This window comes from Ciconia boyciana, chromosome 5, assembly GCF_034638445.1.
Source record: "Ciconia boyciana chromosome 5, ASM3463844v1, whole genome shotgun sequence".
In the NCBI taxonomy this organism is placed as follows: domain Eukaryota; kingdom Metazoa; phylum Chordata; class Aves; order Ciconiiformes; family Ciconiidae; genus Ciconia; species Ciconia boyciana.
In genome coordinates this window covers 19,350,703-19,372,307 of record NC_132938.1, presented here as the reverse complement: position 1 = coordinate 19,372,307, position 21,605 = coordinate 19,350,703, and the positions used below count along the sequence as shown (strand labels likewise).

Below are 21,605 nucleotides of genomic sequence, written 5' to 3'. Positions count from 1 at the left end.
GTCTCCCCTGGTGCTTTCTGCCAGAGGCTCCAGGTAGGGCCATTCTCCCTGGCTGTGGTGTAGAGCATGTTTTTTACACCTTGCCCTGCCCGGACTGGCCCAAGGGCTACTGCATGAACTATCTCCTGTTTCATTTCTTCAAAGGCTTGTTGTTGCTCAGGGCCCCATTTGAAATCGTTCTTCTTCTGGGTCACTTGATAGAGAGGGTTTACGATCAGACTGTAATTTGGAATATGCATTCTCCAAAAATCCACAACGCCTAATAAAGCTTGTGTTTTGTTTTTACTAGTTGATATACCAGCTACTAGGAAGAAAAGCTACCAGCTACCACTATACCAGCTACTAGGAAGAAAATTAACTCTATCCCAGCTGAAACCAGGACACCTAGAGAAGTTGTGGATGCCCCATACCTGGAAGTGTTCAAGGCCAGGTTGGATGGGGCTTTGAGCAACCTGGTCTAGTGGAAGGTGTCCCTGACTATGGCAGGGGGGTTGGAACTAGATGATCTTTAGGGTCCCTTCCAACCCAAACCATTCTATGATTCTATGATATAGGCAGTTATATGTTTTTTTCCTGCTTTTGATATAATCAATAAGCTCAGCTCAAGGTATTTACTATATTAATGACCAGATGGGAATTTTGGGCTTTTTTTGCAGCTTTGCCCCATTGACATTTTTTAGCTGAAGTACTGAGACACAATGCCTATATTATTATTGAAACAAAAATGCACGTTTTGCCTTATAAGTGATATTAAATGTCTTGCAGAAATCTTGCTGTTTAGCATATATTAACAGCTAAGGTAAAGCTTCTACTATGAAAATGCTATTTTATGAATCTTGGAATGTGCTTTTTACCCCCTTTCTTACCCGCTGCTCGAGTGCTATAATACAGGTCATGTTCTGTATTATAATTGCATTTTAGCAACCAAATCTAAACCAGCATAGCCTTAGTGACTTCATTGTAGCTACACTGGTTTATATCTGCGCAGTGTCTGCCTCTCACATTTTTTATGCAACTTCCAATTGTTATGAGTAATTCCACTCATTTGTGTTACACAGGCAATGATATGCAATAGTGATACCTAAGCGATGTTAATCTATTAAGTCAGTGAAGATAGCTCAGTCTCTACGAACATGTATGCCTAATAGGATGTGATAGTCAATCACACTAAAGGTCACTTCCATGTGTTCTTCCATATAGTTTCTGTCTACATAATTCAATGTTAGGAATGACTTCAAATCCACCTGTTCTTGGAGAGTATATTGCTTGCTGGAAAATGATACAATTTCATCTGCTGTCAGTATTATAAATTTATGATTACCAATGAATCATTTTTCCTCAATATTATACATTTTAATCAAATGTTCCCTGGGGCAAATTTTCATTTCAGATCATTAGTGTGATTCTTATTGGAGTACAGAAAGAAATGTAATGGAAAACACGCAATAGCGATCTGAAAGGCAAAAATTTTTATAGAGGGTTCAAAGTCTATTAAAGTCCCATTTTGACATTTTTAATAAAATAATTTAGGCTAATTTCATATTCTTCCTGTGAAAAGAAGCTGTGTTTTAGGCAATCATGGAAGATCTTCCGAGAGTACATGGGTCTTTCAAATTTAAGCAGCGCTTCAAATATATGCATATAGCATATAGTTTTTTTCTTCTCTTGCTTTTGTCTGTAACACTTAGTACTAAGTGAAAAAAAGGTAAACCTTTTCTTGCTGTGTTTCTTTTTGCAAAGTAGGTGTTACTGAACAAAACACAGCTGCAGGCAGTTTTGAATATTGGACTGCGGCTTTCATAAGGAAGAGGTTAGATTGGAAATTTCTCTGTCATCACAACACAGTGTATACTCCAAGTAGCCAGCAATAAAGGAGGAGGAGGATAGCCTTCCAGATATCTCAACAAATCTGCCCCTGGATTTGGGATCTGGAAAGAAATAACATCTCTAGTAGCTATTCTACTATACTACTTGTATTTCTTTCATTGTAACTGATAGAATTTCTTACAACAGATCCTCTTACCTGTTTGCTTTTTTTAACATTTAAAATACAGTAAAGAACGTTTGAGTAAGACCAGAATCTAGCAGTGGATTTCAGTGTCTTTCTGCAGAAATATGGACAGATAAAGAGTAAGGCTCAGTTGATCAGGAACAGCTTAGAGAATAAAATGACTAACTGGCCAGAATATTTTTCCTGATGACTTTTCATTCTTAAGGTCAAAAGGAAGGTGAAATCTCATCACCAACCCATAACTTAATCCTGAAAGGTGATGTGCATTCTGCCCCCAATCCAGCAAAACCTATATGTTTCAAGGCTTTGCTGTCTTAATGCCCAGAATACTCACCACCCCAGTAAATGAGTAGTCCTTCCAGTCTTACTTTGCTCAGACTTTATAAAATGATTTTATCATTAGAAATAACTCATGCTTTTGTCATTCAGCAATAAATCATGCTTTTGTCATTCAGCATATTAGCTGTGAGAATATCATTGTGCTTGCAATTAAACACATTGTAAACTGCTGACATTGCCACTCTTTCTACTAGTAATTGTAGCAGGCAGTTACGCTAGATAATATTTCTGTCTTGTATAAGATTGAATTTATAAAATTCAATGATTGTTTATTTCTTAAAGGAGAAAGTATGATCACATTCTCCGCATCCTTGACATCATTTTCCCTAAGTTTCTCATGAAAGATCCGGCTAATAATTCAGCATAGCTTTTAGCCTATGAAGCCACACCTTCCTTGACTTTTTAAATATCATTAGATAGCTAGTTCCATTTAATCTGCGGAAACGTTCCTCAGTTAAATAATTGTAGTGTACAAAATGATGGGCATCCTCAGAAGGTTTAATTCGGAACTGAAATTTTTTCATTCAAGCCACTTCCATGAAGTCACAAGTCTGCTGCACCTTTACTTTTTGTCATGTTTAGGCCCAGTTCTGTCCAAATCTGAATTTTTCAAACAGATTTATCCTGAAGTGTCCTAAGACAGTCCAGATGTTTTGACTGAGTAGAATCACAACAACCTGGAGAACATTGGGCTATGTTTGTGAAGAATGTGAATGTGCTCTGTGGGACCCTAATGCTAAAGAGAAACTCTATACTCTTGGGCTTCTCTTTTTTCATATTGGAAGTAACGGCCAAATTCTTTTATTCATTCTCCTGCTGTTGTTGCTGTTGGCTTTATGCTCCTGGAATTACTGCTTTTGTGTGAGACAACATTGTAGGGATAGGAGCTGTGTGTGCTACTTGCAAGCTTTGATTTACTCTCGCATGGTTCTTCAGTAAGGTCAGAGCATTGCTGAACCAGTCTTACAAACGTCACAGTAAGTGAGATTTCAACAAATTCTAACAATATTTCAGAAGATTATCTTAAGAAGCTTGGGATTCTGCTGTAACAAGTCTCAAATGTGTCACCCAAGAGGCGTAATCCTGATCTCTAGGCTAAGCTTGGACAGAATTTTCTCTCTCACATTATTGTTTTGAAAGAATTACTGACATTGCTTTGAAATACAATATTGTCAGTTGGAACCATCTCTTAAATAAGCCCTTTAAGAATGGAGAGGAGCCCTTTTAAACACATGTTTTCCAGTGAAGGCAATTTTAACTAAGCAGTTGTTAGAATTTTATTTATTCAGCTGTAATGAGCCCTGCAGTATATAAGGCACAAAGATAAAGTTTCTGCAAATCTGAAAAAGCTCACAGTCTAGAAGTTATTAACTAGTAATTTGAGGGGAGAAAATGTGTAAGGAATGTTTAACAACAATAATAAATAAAATTTGGAAAAAGCCTGTGGTGATTAATTCCCCAGGTCAATATTCTTAATCATATGTTGAATATAATAAAAATCACGTGTATAAAAATAACATTCCAACTTAGAAATACCACAGGAACAAAGGTTTCACTGGAAAATATGCTTTCTTTTCTTTGATATGTCTTCCCTGCAACCGTGATTAAAAGATAAAATTCTTTTGAATAGGGTGGTTTCAAACAATGCTTGACTCAGAACTGAAGAACAATTAGGAATGGATTTTCTGTATATAAATGTAAAAACTTGTTTATTTTGGTGCATGTATTTTCTATCTGCTAATGATACATATTTATTTTAATTTTATCAGATAGTTATCCTGCCTGACAAAAGAAACTGTAACAACCTTGACATCAGTAGGACCCTAAAGGCTTAATCACTTCCAGCTACAGCTTTGCCAGTAGGAGAGATTATTATCCACTGCTTTCTCACAGCCTTTTGTCACTCTGGGGAGATTATTGTCCTCCCAGATCTATTAGCTCAGTCTCAAAAATAAACCACATTAGTGTAAACAGTTTCAATAGTATTTTGCTAACATGTCTAAGGATATATATGTGTTGAGTAATGAGATTTTATTTCTGAATTAATTGCCATAATGGTTGTGTCACTGGTTACACAAGGAAAGAAAGAAAAATGGTAGATGTTAATTTGGGGTATATTGCACCTTGAAAAATAACCAGGTTTGATCTCAAGAACTCATTAAGCTATACAGTAATAAAGTGCTGTAGTAAATTGGTTATTGATTCTGAAACACTGACCAAGGAGTGATCAGGCTGCTTTCTCAATGCTCTTTGTCTTGTTCCCTCCTTTTTTTTTTTTTTAATTTAGCTAGCAAGCATGCGAAGTTGTCCAATACTCGTGCTATAGATGGCAAAAGCATTACAGGTTTTAGTTACAAGGATTAAAGAGTGTAAAAAGCTTCTAAAAATCAGTAATTATAAATAGGAGTGACACTGAAAAAAAAAAGCTTGTTAAATCGCTCAAGCAAAAGTAATACTAAATACCTACGGAATTTTTTTTTTTAAAAAGCTGAATTAGCTAGCACTAATATAGCTACCATTGATTATTTCTTCCAAACAGTTGCCTAAAAGATTGCCAAAAGATGTTTTATTAGGTATCTTTTTTTCTCAGTCAGTCCAAGCCCTTTTATTAGGAGAAGGTATCTCAAAATAAATTCTTAAAGATGGCCCACTTCCTGAACCCCAGTAATTTCTTGACGTTTCAGGACTCAGATTTCCTTTACAGGTAACTGCAGACAGAATGATACAAGCCTGGCTGTATCATTGTCTAGTGGAGAGCAGCCACTCAAATGGGTTTGACTGTTCAGAGTGCTGATTCCCCCAAATGGGTTTTCCCCAACCCTAAGTGATCTGGAAGAAAAATGAAAGAAAGAGAGTGCTACTCTACTTTTCTGAGCTGGCTAATAAGCCTCCTTGTGACACAGGTCAGCAAAACAGGCATTTTCTGGGAGGTTTCTGTTCTACTCACAGGATCAGGCTTCCATGCAAACATTCCTGGTGTGACACCCTATGTTTAGAGTAGCAGCATCAATTCAAAAATCACACTTATATAAAAAAAGTCCTGCCTATTTTGTTGAAAATAATATTTTAACTATTTCAGTATGTTTATTCTGTGGTTTGTATTATTATTTTTATTTTTTTTTCTTGTTTCTGAGGACACCAGAACCAGTAGAGAGATTTTATTTCTTAATAAGGGGATGTACGCAACAAAAATTGTCATTAGAAACTCATATCAGAAATAATATCTGAAACGATTACTGCTCTTTTTAAACAAATCAAATTTCTGTCAGTGTCCCTGGTGTGCTAGTTCTATAGGTCACCAGCAACACTTTGTTCACTATCTCCTAGTAGACCTTTGAAAACTGTTGAATTATGCATTCCTTAAAAAATACCAGCTGGTGTTTTTATGCCTGTTTTAATATGATATTTTTTTCATTTCAAAAGAAATACTTAGGAGGGTTCATTTCTTTAACAGTAAATAAAGCCAGCCAGATAGAAAGGCTGTTCTGTTGCAGCTTGTTACAAAAAGATATAGAAACTTTTGCAAAAATGCTATAGTTGGGAAGTTACTGTCTGAATTGGGAGCATTCTTCCATATTAGTGACAAGAATTCTGATTAATTCTGGATTTCTCTTTTGAATTTGTACTGCCTATGAATAAAATTAGGTGAATTGGATGTGCATGGGCTTTTTAAAAGAAATTAAAATTGGATACTCCCCTCGCTACTGCTTCTTTCAGTATATACTATGTCACTGAGTTGCTATCATTACTCTTTTAATTCCTGTTAGATAAAGTGAGAACTATTGGTCCTTCTGTAAGTATTGGTATTGTCCTGTATTACAAATTCTGATATATGTAATTTTGTCAATACATATCCAAGATTATAAATGAAAGATACTTTCTATGCAAATAATTATTACAAATTTTGATATATGTAATTTTGTCAATACATATCCAAGATTATAAAAGAAAGATACTTTCTATGCAAATAATTTTCCAGTCTATGATCTCATTGCTTTAATTCTGCTTCCCAGTCTTTAGCAACTGACGCTAGCTCTACTGTTTCTCTTCCAAAGTAGTCTCTGTACCTTTTTACAAGCTACTTGCTCTATTCATAGTACAGTTCCTGTGCTCTGGTTTGCTAAACCATTGCTTTCTCTTTTAACTCATTTCTAAAAAACACATCCATTTTACTTCATTTACATAGATTAATAATATCTGTTATTTTATAATTTTCTGTATTGGGTGATAAAGTGGAAAAGCATGAGAACCTTTGTATTACTGATTTGGATTTGGATTGTGAAGTATTTGCTTATGTGGTTTTTTAGTTACTGAACTTTGACACAAGAACTGGCATTCAAGTATCCTGCGCTCTACAGCAATAGTAATTAACCATAGTTTGATGACCATCAGTACAGAACACCAAAGCAAATGGCTTATAATCATGTATTAATCTTCTTGAATGTGGATTTTGTTCAACACTACTAAGGATTTGTTCCATTGAGTTAAAATCACACCGTATTCTATGTAAAACAAGACCTACAATGAACTATTTATTATATTCAGATATTTCTTGGAGTTAAATTCCACAAGCAAAAAGGATTGCAAATTGAACAGGTTACTGTTACTCATATCTTGCTTCCATAGTTTTAAACAAAAATCAAGAGGTTTTCTCCGCCTAGCTATTAGGTATCTAGTAACCTTCTCACAAATAAATTACTTTTTATTTTGTGCATGAACAGCTAAGGGACTCAATAAGAAACAGAGTACTACTTCTCCTGCTTGGATTTACTTTAGACCAGAAAAATAGAGCACTTTATTCAAACATAAAGTGAGAATTATATGCCAAGGGCTGTATAAATTTTTCTTTTTATTTGTTTCTTTTTAAGAAATTACTACAGTTTTGCATATCTACTTATAATATTTATTTTTTTGTGTCTTAATTAGAAAGTGTATTATTAAAAATGTAAAAATAAAAAAAATGTGTAGTCATTCTGGATTTTTGAGTACAACGTAAGTATTTCTATGACAATTTATACAACTACATATATTTATCCATATATAAATACGGTTATGTCTCTATCTGCTCACCTGATTTTAAGCTGAGCAACAAAACTCATTTAATATCGCAGATAAGATTTTAGACCGTAAGTCTCCTGTCTCTAGCAGCTGACATTAGACAGCTGTGCTATTTGGGTTTGTGCATGTATGTGCAAGAATCCATAATAAGTTTTGTTATTTCTCTACTTTATTGTGTCTGCCTTATTTCCATTGTCTGGGAGTTATTGCCAAATCTCTATATTTCACACTTGAAAGAGTTAACTGTGGCTTCTGGTCTGAAGTGGCATGTTGTGAGCACTCTGATGAAACAACATGAAATTATTACTTTCTTTAAAATGTGGCTTCTTTGTGTTCCACTGGGAAATAAAGAATTTGAAGAAGTCTTGAGGAACTCAAAACAAATTTCAGTTTATCCTTGGCAATGGTTTCCAGCTGTGCCTGAGATGGCTGAGATCTGTGTGTGAATGGGCTATCGGAAGAGAAGAGAGCAGCATGAGGACAATTGCCAAACTATAATAATAAAAAAGTCCAAGGTATTTTATTTAATTGCAGTCAACAGTGGAAGTGGTCTGGAAAAGAAAACTAAAAAAAACCCCACCCTATCATAGCCTCTGTAAAAGAAAATATCAAGTGGATTTGCTTCCTTTTAGGCCTACTAAAAACCAGTACCCAGTAGGACAATTTATTGTAGCATGGCAAGAGTATGGTTTGTCAGGATCCCTGGGGAATCTCTCTGAACTGAACAGATTTCCCCTGGCAAGACTCCCAAATCAAGAACCCTTGCTCTAATGGGACTTTGCAAATACATTTTTTTATTAGTGATAGGACCTTTGGGGCAGGGGGATTCTCTGCTGGAAGCTTGCTTCTTGTTGCTTCCTATGTGCTAGCGTTACAATATCTAGTGATCTTCCTACCTACTCTCTCTCTCTCACATTTATTCACTCATAAATTGATGTTCCTTTGGTTGCTCCTTTTAACACAAGCTGGTATGTGTTATCGCACATGGTTACTTCACTCTGGTTTAGCTGAAAATTTTGAATGCTAAATGGAAAAACATTTAGTAATAGGGAATGAAAAGACATAGGGATTTTATGTATAGCAAATAAGTTACAACTGATTTATACCAGGATCTCTGAGGTTCAAAAGTCAGATGTATTTCTTCTGATTGACACCAAGTAAGCAGGAGACAATGAGAAACGGTATCCTCTTCAACAAACGATGACTTGTTTGGAAACAACTGACTCAAAGCACAAGGATTAGGGCCGTTAGAGCTGCAGTCCCAGCACCTGTTCTTCCTTCACAGTTGAAAGCTCTGTCAGGCTCAATGTAAGAGTTTGCTCCATATAGCCCATGACAGAGCACTGCAAAGGTTCTTTGGCTGAAGTTAAAATCAAGCACTTCTTCCTGTTCAGTAGTTGCCACTAGTCTTTCTTTTGTTCTTCCTAGTAATTGTTTTGAGGGTTTTTAAAAATATTTTGTTATTTATAAACGTTCTGTATGAGATTATTGCCTAAGGATCAGAGTCAGCTTGGATTTATTGCAGTAGGTATCGTGTGAACATAAATTAATGTCTTTGTCTTCCTATACATGGTGGGACCTGAGTGACCAGTAGACAGATGAGGAGCCACTGATAAAAGCAGAAATAAAAGACAAATAAAATACAAAGCAATGAATGCTTTAAATGCCTTTATTCATGCTATTCACAGCTCTCCACATTTCTAAGTAAAAATTCAATCTGGTTGTAGCTCAGTGCACAAATAGAAGAGTTTAAAGGGATGGCTAAAGAAGAACATGCTCCAGTTCTCATTTCCTTGTGCATGCAGTGATATGAGTAGAAAGAGTGAAAGTCTTAGCTAGAAATTCAGAGAACTGGGTGATGAAAAGCTGAGATCACCAAGGGAACAAAGAAAGACATCAACCTTATATTAAGGTAACTAGTCTGATGAATTATATATAGTTAAACTCTGGAGAGTTTCCGCAAGGCAAGAAGGGAATATTGCTGCTGGAGGAGGGACATGAGGAGGGAAATTTAAGAGATGTTTATCTAGGCTACAGAGCAGCAAGCAATAAGTTTTTGTCAGGGAGATACATTTATGTCAGGGCAAGAAAATTATCTTAGTAGCAGATTTTGAACAGACTGCAGGAAATACTCACTAAAACTAGGAATGTATAAATGCACAAGTGAGAACTGTAATATGAAGGTTATAAGGATAAATGGAAGCTGCAGGCAAAAGAGAAGAAATTGAGCACTAACAACTGAAAAGCCCTGCAACCACAGAAAACTACATGTTTTAATAGCTACAAAATCAGGAGGATGTAATCAAATATCCCCCCCTGTTGCAGCAGTTTATTTCTTTTATCTTGCAGCCTGAATTGTCACACAAGGGAAGACTTGTAATCAGCATCAGCATGTTGTGGTCAGTGTTTGTGTGTGTGCCTGTGCATGCAAGTGTTGGTTCATAGAGAAAAGCATCTTTAAAAAGCTGTCCAAAAAATAAAGGTTTAAACTCTTATTCAGTAAGTGACCTTTCTTTTATGTTTCAGTGTTATTCCTTCCTTAGGTCCTTCCTAACACTTAGCAAAGTGTCAGGATGGAAAGCCAGTGACCAGTTTAAACTTTTTTCCTAATGTTTTTGTGCAAAGGTTTCAAAGTTCCTTTGTGAGCCAAATTTCATATCTTCTTGTTCAAGCAACTAATTTTATTAGGATTTTTGGCTGGTGAAAGCAAAACAACTTTGCTCCGATTGTCCTGATAATGCTCTGTGAATTAACCAGCCTTTTAAATGTTGTAAATCATAGAAAAACTAACAGAAACAGATTTTTGAATTTTTGTCGTATACCTATTGCATGTGTTAGACAAATCTCATTGTTATGACCGTGTATAATCATCTAACATTTTTCAGGCTGTTGTTAGTTAATAATTTCATGGTTTTGCTCTGCATGATATCCTTCAGCTGAAATAGAATAGATGCCTTTCAAAAACTCATGAGCAAAGCTGACAATAAATGCAATTTCTAATCTCAGAAAGTACCTTGGAATACCTCAACTTCTTTGTTTTGCTAGTATTAGCAGGAAAACACTTTCTGTCTTCCTTCAATAGTGAATAACACTCTGCCCCTTCCCCCCAGCTCTGTCATGTAGAAAATAAGATCACGGTTCAGCACTATGTGCACTTTGGCAGCAATGTAGGCCTAAGAAGCTCCCACTTTCCCAGGTTAACCATTCATTCTCATCCTGCCTGAATACATCACTATCCCAGGGATGCAGACAAAATTATTTGCAGAGATGTGCTGCCAACTGCATCAGGAAACAGAACCAGGTTTGCAAAGGAAAGGGCTGTTCTTAAGCAGTGTGATGATGTGATGGAAATTGGTGTCAGGGAAGAGACGACTGGTCTGGGACCCTCAGCTCAGGGAGTTTGCGTCTGCCATTGAATCACAGACTTAGTTTTACTAAGAGGAAGAAATTTTGCATTTTTTGGACTTTGTAAATTATTTAAACATTATTTCAAAATAGTGCAAATGCATCCTAGTATTTTACCTGTTTGCAAATATGTGACCCCAGAATTTTAATAAGCTTTTAAACTGTACATGACATTTTTATCAGTTAAGTTCTTATATTCACCACTGCTAAGAAGAATTTGTTGCTTCACAGTGGCTTATTTAATTATGACTTTTCGAACACTAGTGAAAAATTGACAGTATTTGAACAGTGCTATCCAGATCATTAATCCTTAAACATATCTGAGATTAATTATAGTCTCAGAATGCAACTGTAGTCAAGATGGACTAGAAGATTGAGTAGAAGTTCTGCATTTTGGCACAAGGTCATGTTTGTGTAACAAATTACGCACCGGTCCTTACGGAGGATGGGATTTACAAGAATGTATTTGTTACTTCTAGCCAGCCTAATTGCAAATCTGTCACACTTACCCAGCCTCTAAAATTCATCATGTGCACATACTAGGTATTTTAATTAACTTAGTGCTTGTTAAGACTGTCATCTGCTGCCTGCTTAGAAGTGGTTTTCAAGCTGGAACTGTACACACAGTTGTAAAAGCTACAAGAGTAGATGCATCATTCTTAAGGAAACCAGAACACTTTTGAAATAAAACACTGCTCATACTCCTTTGTTAGTAGGAATACTGCACTGCATCTAACTACATTAAGTAATTTATAATAACTCAACTCTGTACCAAGGAAATGTAAATGTCAATGTCTGTGTTATGCTTGGTTTTAAGGCTAGTTGATCAACAGGAAGGCCTGATACTCTTTTCTTCTATTTCTTCTTTATAATATTTTTAATGAAGCATTTAATGAATGGCACTATTTTTGGTTTCTTTAAATCTCTTTGCAAAAGAGAAAAGTGTATTCATTATTTTGTTGTGCCCCTTTTCCGTCTTGTTAAAAAATTTTATTTTTATAGAAGCAGGATACAGCTCATCAATGGAAAGTAGAGCGCTTTACCCCAAGACTGGCAGCTTAGACAGCAACTGAAAACTATCAGTGTTTAAGAAAGAGTTGGTGCCTTCTGTACAAATGTGGTGTAATGTCACTGTCACCCCAAATCAAAATGAGCGTTACGCAAACCACAAAAATTTGCAGAAAAAAAGTTAGCAATCCAAGTATGGAATATAAAACTTAAGCTCCAGAAAAGTCCTACTGAACTCTGTGGAAAATTTGCTGTTGACTTTGACAGAGGGCTTGGAAGTGACCTACTCCTGAACTATCTAGGTCAGAGCTGACTCGCCTGGGGCTAGTTCAGCAGAATTCAGAAGTGTGTGCTGGTTTTGTTTCACTGTTTTGTGAAAGTTCTCTGAGCTCACAATGAGACATCTCTCCTAAGAACTAAATTCATGTAAAGCATTTAAAAAACGCATTACAGTGACAGCCTAGAGCACTGCAGGTTAATTATTTCCACTCAGAATAATTGGATAATAGTGTGAACACTATGAAGGTATACTCCACAAATTATTAATTAAAAGTATCTCTTTCTGGTCTTCTCTAACTTTCCTAATGAGTATGAAAAGACTTTTCACTACAAAGTACAGGAGGCTTGTTAAGGAATGTTATATGGGTTGCCATCTCCAGCAGCTCAGGGCCCAGGGATTCTTCCTCATGGCTGCTGGAGCCCAGCCCAGCATGCCTGGGGGTCTCCAGCCCAGGCCAAGGGATGCGACTGCTGCTTTTCCATTTGCACGTTCGACCAGTCTGTATCTTGGGCCCTCTTACCACCCCACAGGTCTTCCACTCGCTGGCTTGTCCAGCTTGGTGCTCGCTGCAAACACATGCACACTCACACACTCGTCCCACAGGCACCGTGCTCTTGTGGGTCCACCCAAATACCAGCAGAGACCCTCTCCCTGCCTGATAAGCCTGCCCAGACCCAGGGTCCCCTGCTTACCAGCTGGTCCAGCTTGAGTTTTGCCAGTGAATAACACCCCATGCACACATGATTTGGGGCAGATACAGACACTTGCCTCCCCAGCAGACAGCACCAGGCACACAGGCTGCAATCTGTGACCCCGCTCCAGCTGCCGGTGCTGAGACCCTCACTCATGCTGAACCCCTCCAGTAGCTGTTTTTCACACTGCTGCCACCCCAGTGGCCGGGGCTGAGATCCCCACGCACTCCAGTGGGTGGCACAGAGACCCCCCTGGCCCCAGCAGCTGACACCACAGGCCAGGGACACCTACAGCCCGAGTCTGGCTCCAGCTGCTGGCCCTTCGCAAATGTAGGCACATCTGAGTCCAGCATTGTACACGTTCACATACACCACGCACGCAGTTTTGATAAAAAGCTAAATATGGAGGTAATAAATATTTGAAAAGTCTCTCACTGTTTTTAATATCTCCCTATTTACTTTTTCATTCTAATGCTTAACTCCCTTTTAACATTGTTACTTTTTCCTTTCTCTTTCCTTTTTCTCCTTCTCTTCCTTTCTCTTCCTTTCTCTTCTTTTTGATTCTAGCTCATCTAGTATTACCCATTTGATTCCTTTCCATCATCTGTCACTCACTTTTGATAGACTCATCTTTTTGTCTTCAGTTGGTCTCTCTAGTCTTTTTACAACAGTATTTTTCTCTCTCTGCTTTCATACTCCACAGCACAGGCACCACATATCACTGTTTTTTAGTTCTCCAGTTAGAAATTATCCTTCATTTTGATTGAACCATCCTCCTTTACAAAACTCAGTGAATCTCCACTAAACCAGATAAACTCAGTTTGTTATCACTATTTAATCACAATTATTAATTCAAACTCTTAGAAGGTTTTCTTTAGAGGTTCTTGCTGCCATGCCTGCCATGCTGAGCTTACCAGCCCTGTAAGCGAGGGAACGCTGAGAGGGTCTCTCACCCCTGGTCACTGGTGCCAGCCCTTCAGGTTCTTCGCTGACCAGGGACGCTACCATTGAGATGTCCAGATGAGTCTGCCCAGTGTTAGGACCCATTTCACTGCTACTGAAATGGTACTGAAATACACCTTGCTTAGGCTGTGATAAAACACCCTTATTTTTCAGTCTGTGTATCCCTAAGCCAGCTGCAAGATCTCAGGTTCCTCAGTATCACTTGGTTTCATCTGCCAATCTATTTCTGTTGCACCAAATTGCTTGTGAATAGACACAGCCAGTGTGACTTTTCCTAAGTTGAGGGTCCTTCCTGAATATGAAACAAAGCATTCTTGAACCACATAAAGATTTTCTTTGGCCCAGAGTTTATATTTGCTGCTTGTTTCTTTGAGAGAAGCTGTCATTCCATTGAAGCTATACAAACATATTTGAATCAAAGCCCAATGAACAATTAAAAAAATAGGTTTTTTATCTCTTTTGATGACTACTTATACACTGGGTTTTAAATTTGTTAGAAAATGTTACATACAAAAGCTGCTAGCTGTTAAGTTCTGTAGTTCAGCATTTTTATTTCAATTCTAAAATATCTTTGCGCAATACTAAATTAGGAATTTCATTAAGAATAACATAAAACTATTTTATTGCTCAGGATAGTAATAGAGCCTGACTTAAACTATTGTACTGGACAAATTTTTTTACCTTTTTTTAAAAAAATTTCTGTGTACTATCTACTACCTTTCATCTGATCTCTCCTCTAACTTAAAAACCTCTTCCTCCTAATCTGTCTCCTTCCTAGACCCCCACAAGATAACTAACTTTCTGTTGATGTAATTTAATGTGTGATAATTTGTATATATTACAGTTAGTTAAAAACTTCAATACTCTTCTCATAAACGATAGAAGGGGAAAAATGAAGGAAACTGCATAGTTCAGAAACTGCAGTCAAACACATCTGGTTCATTGTGCATTCTCTCATATGCTCACATGGTCCACTTCAAGTGAGATTTTTCTAAATAAAGCAAATTATCTGGTATAAATACGTTTCTTGTCACAGGGGACCAGCTTAGTTTTACACATGCTCTGGGAGTGCATGTGCAAGTGTATTAAGTGGTATTAAATGAACGAAGTGGTATTGAAAAACTAGTACATTTTCAAGCTTTGCACTGAAGAAATTCTCTGCGATTTTCAGTGTTTACACTCCTAGAGATGTTTATAACAGTTTTAGATAATGTTTGCATTAAACATTTGCATATAAACTGTTCATAACGTAAACAGTTTTTCAGGTTGAAAAGCTGTATATATGTCATGGGAAGGCATGGTCTAAATAATAAAGCTGTATTTGGGAAATTTAATGAAGACTCTAAGGACAAAAGTGTGGCCATTTCTCTGGTTTATATTTTTTACAATTTGACACTTCTCTACTCTATTTCTTCTCTCCTGTGATACTAGCTTTTTTTCCTCTCTTCTTTCATCGTTTTCCATTTGCCAATCCCACAAATGCCCAACTGTAGTTACTGGTTTTGACAAGACCACTTGTTCTCTGTCCTTCATTTTCAATCCATGTTCAAGTACTTTTGGCCTCCAGACTTCCCAATTGACCCTGACCTCTAATTTGTTGGTAGAGAAGTGTAGCTACCAGCTCCTAATCTGGGTCTGCCATTGGGAGGCTGATTTTAAACAGTGTGTACAAGGGAATTTAAAGTGAAGGAGAGCAATCTCACTCTTGAATGTGTGTTTGAAAGTAGTCCCTAAAATGCTGCCATCCATTTTTTCAGCTCAATAGCTTGATGGCTTCTCCTTGTAGCAGATCTGATGTGGTTTATAGGGCTTTAGTAGTCCGTGAAGCTGATAGGTGTATTTTGTGATGAAAAACAGAAAGTCAGGGGCTGTAGAGGAAGAATCACTAAAAATACATATGTACAGACAAATGAGATTGGTAAGAGTGTTTTCCTGGCTTGGCAAAAAATGCTGACGATCTGTAGAGTAGCCTACTGACAACCCACACAGTTCCTCAGCAGGTGTTTCCAAAGAACTGAGGCTGAGACTTATAAATATTTATGTTGCACATAATTTTGTTTAATTCCCAGACTCACTACACAGAAGGAACACATACTCTGATTTGGCTCTCTTCCACAAGTCCTGAACTGTGAATATGAAATCTGCCCTTCATTTTGTCTCCCTTGCCTCTCCATTTGTGCTGAACCATTAACAGGTCAGTGGGCCTATCAGCCCTTAAGGCCCTGGGAGAAATTCCATCATACAGCTGAAATTGAGCGTAAACCGTTATGCCAAGAAAACACTTCATGCATTTCTTTTTTTGGTTTTCAGTATCTTTGTCACTTCCTACCAAAATTTTAGATTTAGGAAGATGACCTGTGCAGCTTGGCTTTCAGGTCTTATACTAACACTCTTCCAAAAAAGACCACATTCAGAACTAATACAACATAGGCATTTTTCCCATTTTCATGGGAAGACTTAAAATCCTGTAAGGGAACAAAATCCAAATTCCAGGGAGCTTAGCTATACTGCCAAGGCAGTGGATGTGGCCAGTGGATTATAATACTGCTGAGTAAAAAGTGGAGCGAGACTTAAACACTGGAAGCTCGTCTGCTGTCTTTGCCAAATAAAGGAGTGAGACTTTGAGAAACAAAACAGTAAAAAACCCTAAAACATCATGGAAGGAAAAAGGGGGGGGGGGGGGGGAGAGGTAGTTTTACAGGTGACTTTTCTCTTTCACTGACAGTGAAGGAAGAATTTGTTGGGAGAATTGTTTCTAGTTTTTGAACTTCCTATTAAATAGGATGATTACCTGCCCAAAAATCTCTTTTAAGTACTCAGATGAGTGTGCCTTCTAGGTTGACATTTATCACCCAAATCCCATTATAAAAAGTCAGCAATGAGGCAGGAGGCAAGGCAGGAGAGTGCTTCTTTGAACAGAGGGCAGTTGCTGCAGGCAGGAAAGGTGGGCAAGTCTTTGGGTGCAAGGGCAGCCACAGCACAGTCCATCTTGTGCACTTAGTGAGGATGTGAGACAGACTATCTGGTTCATCTGCTACGCCAGCAAAAAGTGGCCTATCTGCCCTCGCTTTCATGATGACTGCAAAGAATTTGCAAAGAAAACAATCACACTTAGAAAGAGATATTTTGCCTCTGAAAACTCCTGCAAAAATCCCTTGGCTTGGTAGTCTTTCCTGGGGTAGTCTCACCTGTCTCTGTAACAACAGGGCAATATGCAATATGTACTGTCTTTCTAAAGCAGGGATCATACATCTGAAAAAAAGTAAATATGTAAAGAGTTAAGATAGTCTAGGTATATATGTAAATTATTAGGAATATATGGTCATTTATAGATCACTTATAATTTATAAATAATATTTTTTATATTCTACTGCATCCTTTTTCCTTATCTTTTAGAGTCTTTTATGACTATATTAGTTTGTTATTTAATGAGGAAAAAATGTTGTGCTTCTTTGTATATTTTTTTGTAACCAGCAGTGTCAGATCTACATCAGCCTGTCAACATTGTGATATTGGAGTGATTAGCTCACACACATAACAATGATCTGGATGCTTTTGGCCAAATAGTATTTTTAAAAGTAGCAATTCAAAAAACAATTGTACTGACCATATGTATGCATGATACTATCCATATTAAACTTTTATTAATAAAATTGTAGAGTTACAGTTCTCTAGTTTAAATATCTGTAAATCAGAGGTTTAAGCTATTGGTGCATTTATCAGTTGCAAATACATATATAAATCATGCTAAATAGCAGTCAGTCCTAAAGGACGTCGAGTATGCCCAGTATCTATATGCAGCACATATATCAGTACAGCAGTACCTAGATATGAGAACAGATAAGCCATGCCCCAGTTAGAGAGCATTTTGTGAAGCATGAGCACCTCTTGGGACAATCACCCACAATTCTAGGTGGTGTCATACAGAGATGAATTCTAGGACACTCCCACAGCGAATTCTGGGGAAAACTGTGTCTCACAGTTTAATTTTCATTGCAGAGGAACAAATTATCAAACCCAAGAGCAAGCAGCGCCAGTTAACTAACCTGAATTTGAAGAACCTTCACACTTAGCCCAGAGGAGTTTGTGGCTGATTGGGTTAGGGATAACAGCTATGAAATCTCTAGTCAACCAATTATTAAAAAAAAAAAAATCAAGAAGAGTTTGGAAAATTCAGCTTCTTCTGAATATCTCTTTGCAGGCTAAGAATTACTGTTATTCTATTGTAGAAGTTTGAAGGAAGCAGCATCAGTCCATCATGATCAGTGTGTTGGTGCTTCATGGCTCTTCGTCTTTTCATGAACAGCCATTTTGAAGACTGGTAATAAGATAAGAATCTCTTACTATATAATAAATTTTAATCTAGCTTAAATTAATTAGCTTCTTAATGGCCACAGCTTTTTCCTCAACCTGTTTCAACCTGGGCGAATAGCTACAGAATTCACTGGAATTATTACAGTATTTCATCTTAACACTTTTAGTGTTTTAACGTGTATTAAACACTGACTCAGAATAGACACAGTGTGCAACATGTTTTCTCTGTATTAAGTAGTCCTGTACTCATGAAAAATCACATTGAAAGCTGCAGTACTGATCAGGAGGTCATAACAGTGGACTGCAATAGCTGCAGAATAAACCGACTGCAGCCACTGGGAGCGAAAAGCTTCCGTGCTGCTTCCTCATACTGTGAGAAGATAAACCAATTCCTTCACCTCTGCCCTGATCTTAGTGTCAACATTTTAAATTACCTGCCAGAAGTGAGTACAAAAATTATACCGTCCTCCTAAGTTACTCCTCTGATATTACTTTCTCCCATATATTTCATTTTATTTTTTACTTTGATCATACCACTGCAAAGCCCATATGGTTTGCATTGAATTCTGTGAGCTTTTGTGTGAGCATAAAGGTAGCAAATTGTTTGCTTACTGAGCTTCAAACCCTTTGGAAATAATATGTCCCTTTAGGTTTTGCAAAGCACTGTATACATCTTCAGTAATTACATAGGTTGTGAACCTATGTAATTATGTAAGTAATACATGGACAGTAAACCTTTGCAAACCTTCAATTAACAAGCTAGAAGTAGATATTTCTAGATCATGTCTACGCTAGAAGAATTCCTAATAAAGAAAAAATCTAAGACAAAAAAATTTCCTTTGTGTTCAGATACCTACACTACAGGCATAGGGTGATACTGCAGACATTGCCAGCTGAAGCCACAAGGTATCTGTATAAAGGCTCAGTTTTTGTACTCAGATTAAAAATACGGAGTTTGAGATACCCATCAGATCACAAATTGTCTATTATTTTACGCATTTATCTGCACAGCATTTCTGAGTTGAGCTGATGGTTAAGTGCTAGAGATAATGAGTATTCATTCTTATTATTTGTATTAAAAGGTTTTGACATTTCCAGAGATGGTCATTTAGGTCCATCTGACCTTGTGCTGAAGCTGGATTGTTTCTTCCATTCACCAGAGCTGCTGTCCTCACAGAGGCAGAATTTGCCTGGCAATAGTTGGTAGATTTTTTAAGGCTGTGGTTGAGTCTTTCCTTTTTTTCCCCATTTCTTTAATTTCCTTTCCTTCAATGTTTTACTTGTATAAAAACTGAGAAATATTTTTTCTTTCATTTACAAAGTTTAATATCCTTAAAGCCTTCTCACTTTCTCCTTCTGTTCCCGAATACAAGTACATACTTTCTCAAGATTGCCTACAAGCTCCACTTACTGTTACAGGTGGGAGGTTCCCACTCCGTCTGGTTTGGTGACAGAGAGGAACCTATTCTACATCGTGTCACTAACACCAGTATTCAGCACAACTGCAGTGGCGAGGATAACCCAGGCTTGTCCTGGTGACTGTGCCGCTAGCACAGGATCCGTCAGTCGTCTTTCCTTTCTTGCCCCACCTGTTTTGCGTTCCTGCTGTTGTAGCAAGAGCCCTGGCAGAGCAGTGTTTGTGTTTGAGCGCGTACAGTCGAGATGAAAAGTGCAGGAGCTGCACAATGTCCAAACCGAGCTCTACCTTTCTCAGGAACATAAATCATTTACTCAGCTGTTTTACAGCTGTTAAGCCTGTCATTTGCAGCAAATATCCATCCAGGAGGTGCTTGCTTGTATCACCCATTTTGTATAAAATGGTTAGTGAGACCTCGCAGGCAGTTACTCTGACAATTTCCTTCACAGTAAATAAGGGTAATGCTGTTCACTTGCTTTATGGCACATGAACATTAACTATTCAGCCATTAAAGATGAAAATATAAATAATACTTATTTTTATATATATATGTAGAATGACAAATATTAAAGAAAAGGGAGACTGGCTACACATCATGGTTGATATTTTAATATTCAGAAAAGGCAAAAGTACCAGGTTGGTTATCACAATTGCTGAATGAATTATATGGGAAAACTCAGACGTGGAACTAGAAGACTGCCAGAAAGGACAACAAAAGATATCTGTGAGATTTTATTTGGTTTTGGTTTTGTTTTCCATATGAAACTTCAAAATCAAATATACTTAAAAATCTTTAAAATATTTTAGCATTAAAATTTTTATAGACACTCTTACCTTGTGTTGTTTCAAATACATAATCTGATACTTCTCTGTTAGATGTTTTAAAGTGGGTTATAAGAACTTTACAAGAGATCCACATATACAAAAAAATCCCCTTTATTGGAAAGATACAAAAACAAAACAGTTTTGTTGTCCTGTTCAAAAATTCTGGTTGCCCTTTGCAATTCAGGATGGCTGCCATCTGTTTGGCCTTTTCCCATCAGGATTCTGCTATAATGATGAACTCTGCAGCATGTACAGAAATTGTTTTCAAACCTATGTTAACAGTCCTGATAATATATTTTTTAGGTTTCCTCTACGCTCAGAACAGTACCAAACGCAGCATTAAAGAGCGACTTATGAAGCTCTTGCCCTGCTCGGCTGCCAAAACGACATCTCCTGTTACTCAAAGCAAGTTTTATTTTTCATTTGATTTTTTTTAGGTTTGCATGCATCAGAAGTTATACTTTCATTAACTGCTCATTTGAGAGACAAGATATCTGCTGAAGTAATCATGTGCACTTTTGAGGTTTAAAAGGATCTGATGAACAGATTTGTGGGCTGGTAACAGATTTGTTAGTGCAGAGCAGGATGGCAAGATACCAGTGCCAGGGTCTGCCGCGCAGGAGCTGCTGGGTTGGCACTCATGCTCTGCAAGCTAGCTGAGAAGTGACTCACTGGTTAAATTAAATACCTGCTCTCAATGGATTTGAAAAGTGATATCTTTTCGTGTACATGTGTGCACGTGTCTGTGTGTTCTTGCTATCCAATATATAGGATAGCATCAGCAGTACTTGTCTGGGAGGAAAGGCTTGGCCCTGCAGGTTTTTCCTATGTAACATCAAACTAGGGAATGAGAACTAAAGTATGTGTCTGAAAGAAAAATAATAATGAGATTGAAAAAAAAGTATGTGAATGTAGAGATAAAGGAAAAGCACACTGACACTACTGTTAATGTCTTGATATGCTGTGAGGAAATAAAATCTCTCCAGGGTAGCTAACAGATAAAAATAGAGGGAGGGAGGGAGGGAGGATGATCTATACATAGATACATACATACATGTATATATATATACCTAGATAGAGATTAATTATAGTAATAACACTAATGTCTTCCTATATAAGTTGGCTACTATAACTGATTTTAAAATATGCCTGTGGACTCAATTCAGTCTAGATTAATTTGGCTTAATTCTAGGCACTAATCTGAGCACTTAAAATTAGAAGCTGAGCGGTCCCTGTGCTGCTGGTATACTCTTCTGATAAAGCATATCAATCAATCTAAGGTAAAATATACCT

General features: G+C 37.2%; 1 protein-coding gene across 4 annotated transcripts in view; it reads left to right on the top strand.

The window, feature by feature from the left end:
* The window catches only part of KCNIP4 (potassium voltage-gated channel interacting protein 4), a 358,211-nt gene that overhangs the window by 282,316 nt on the left and 54,290 nt on the right, over nucleotides 1-21,605 (top strand). The window contains exon 2 of one of the 4 annotated variants that reach the window (XM_072861786.1): nucleotides 20,616-20,717. The exons of the other annotated variants lie outside the window; for them this stretch is intronic. Coding sequence (XP_072717887.1) covers nucleotides 20,616-20,717 — 102 coding nt within the window. The remainder of the gene's footprint in view (nucleotides 1-20,615; nucleotides 20,718-21,605) is intronic. 4 annotated transcript variants of the gene reach the window in all.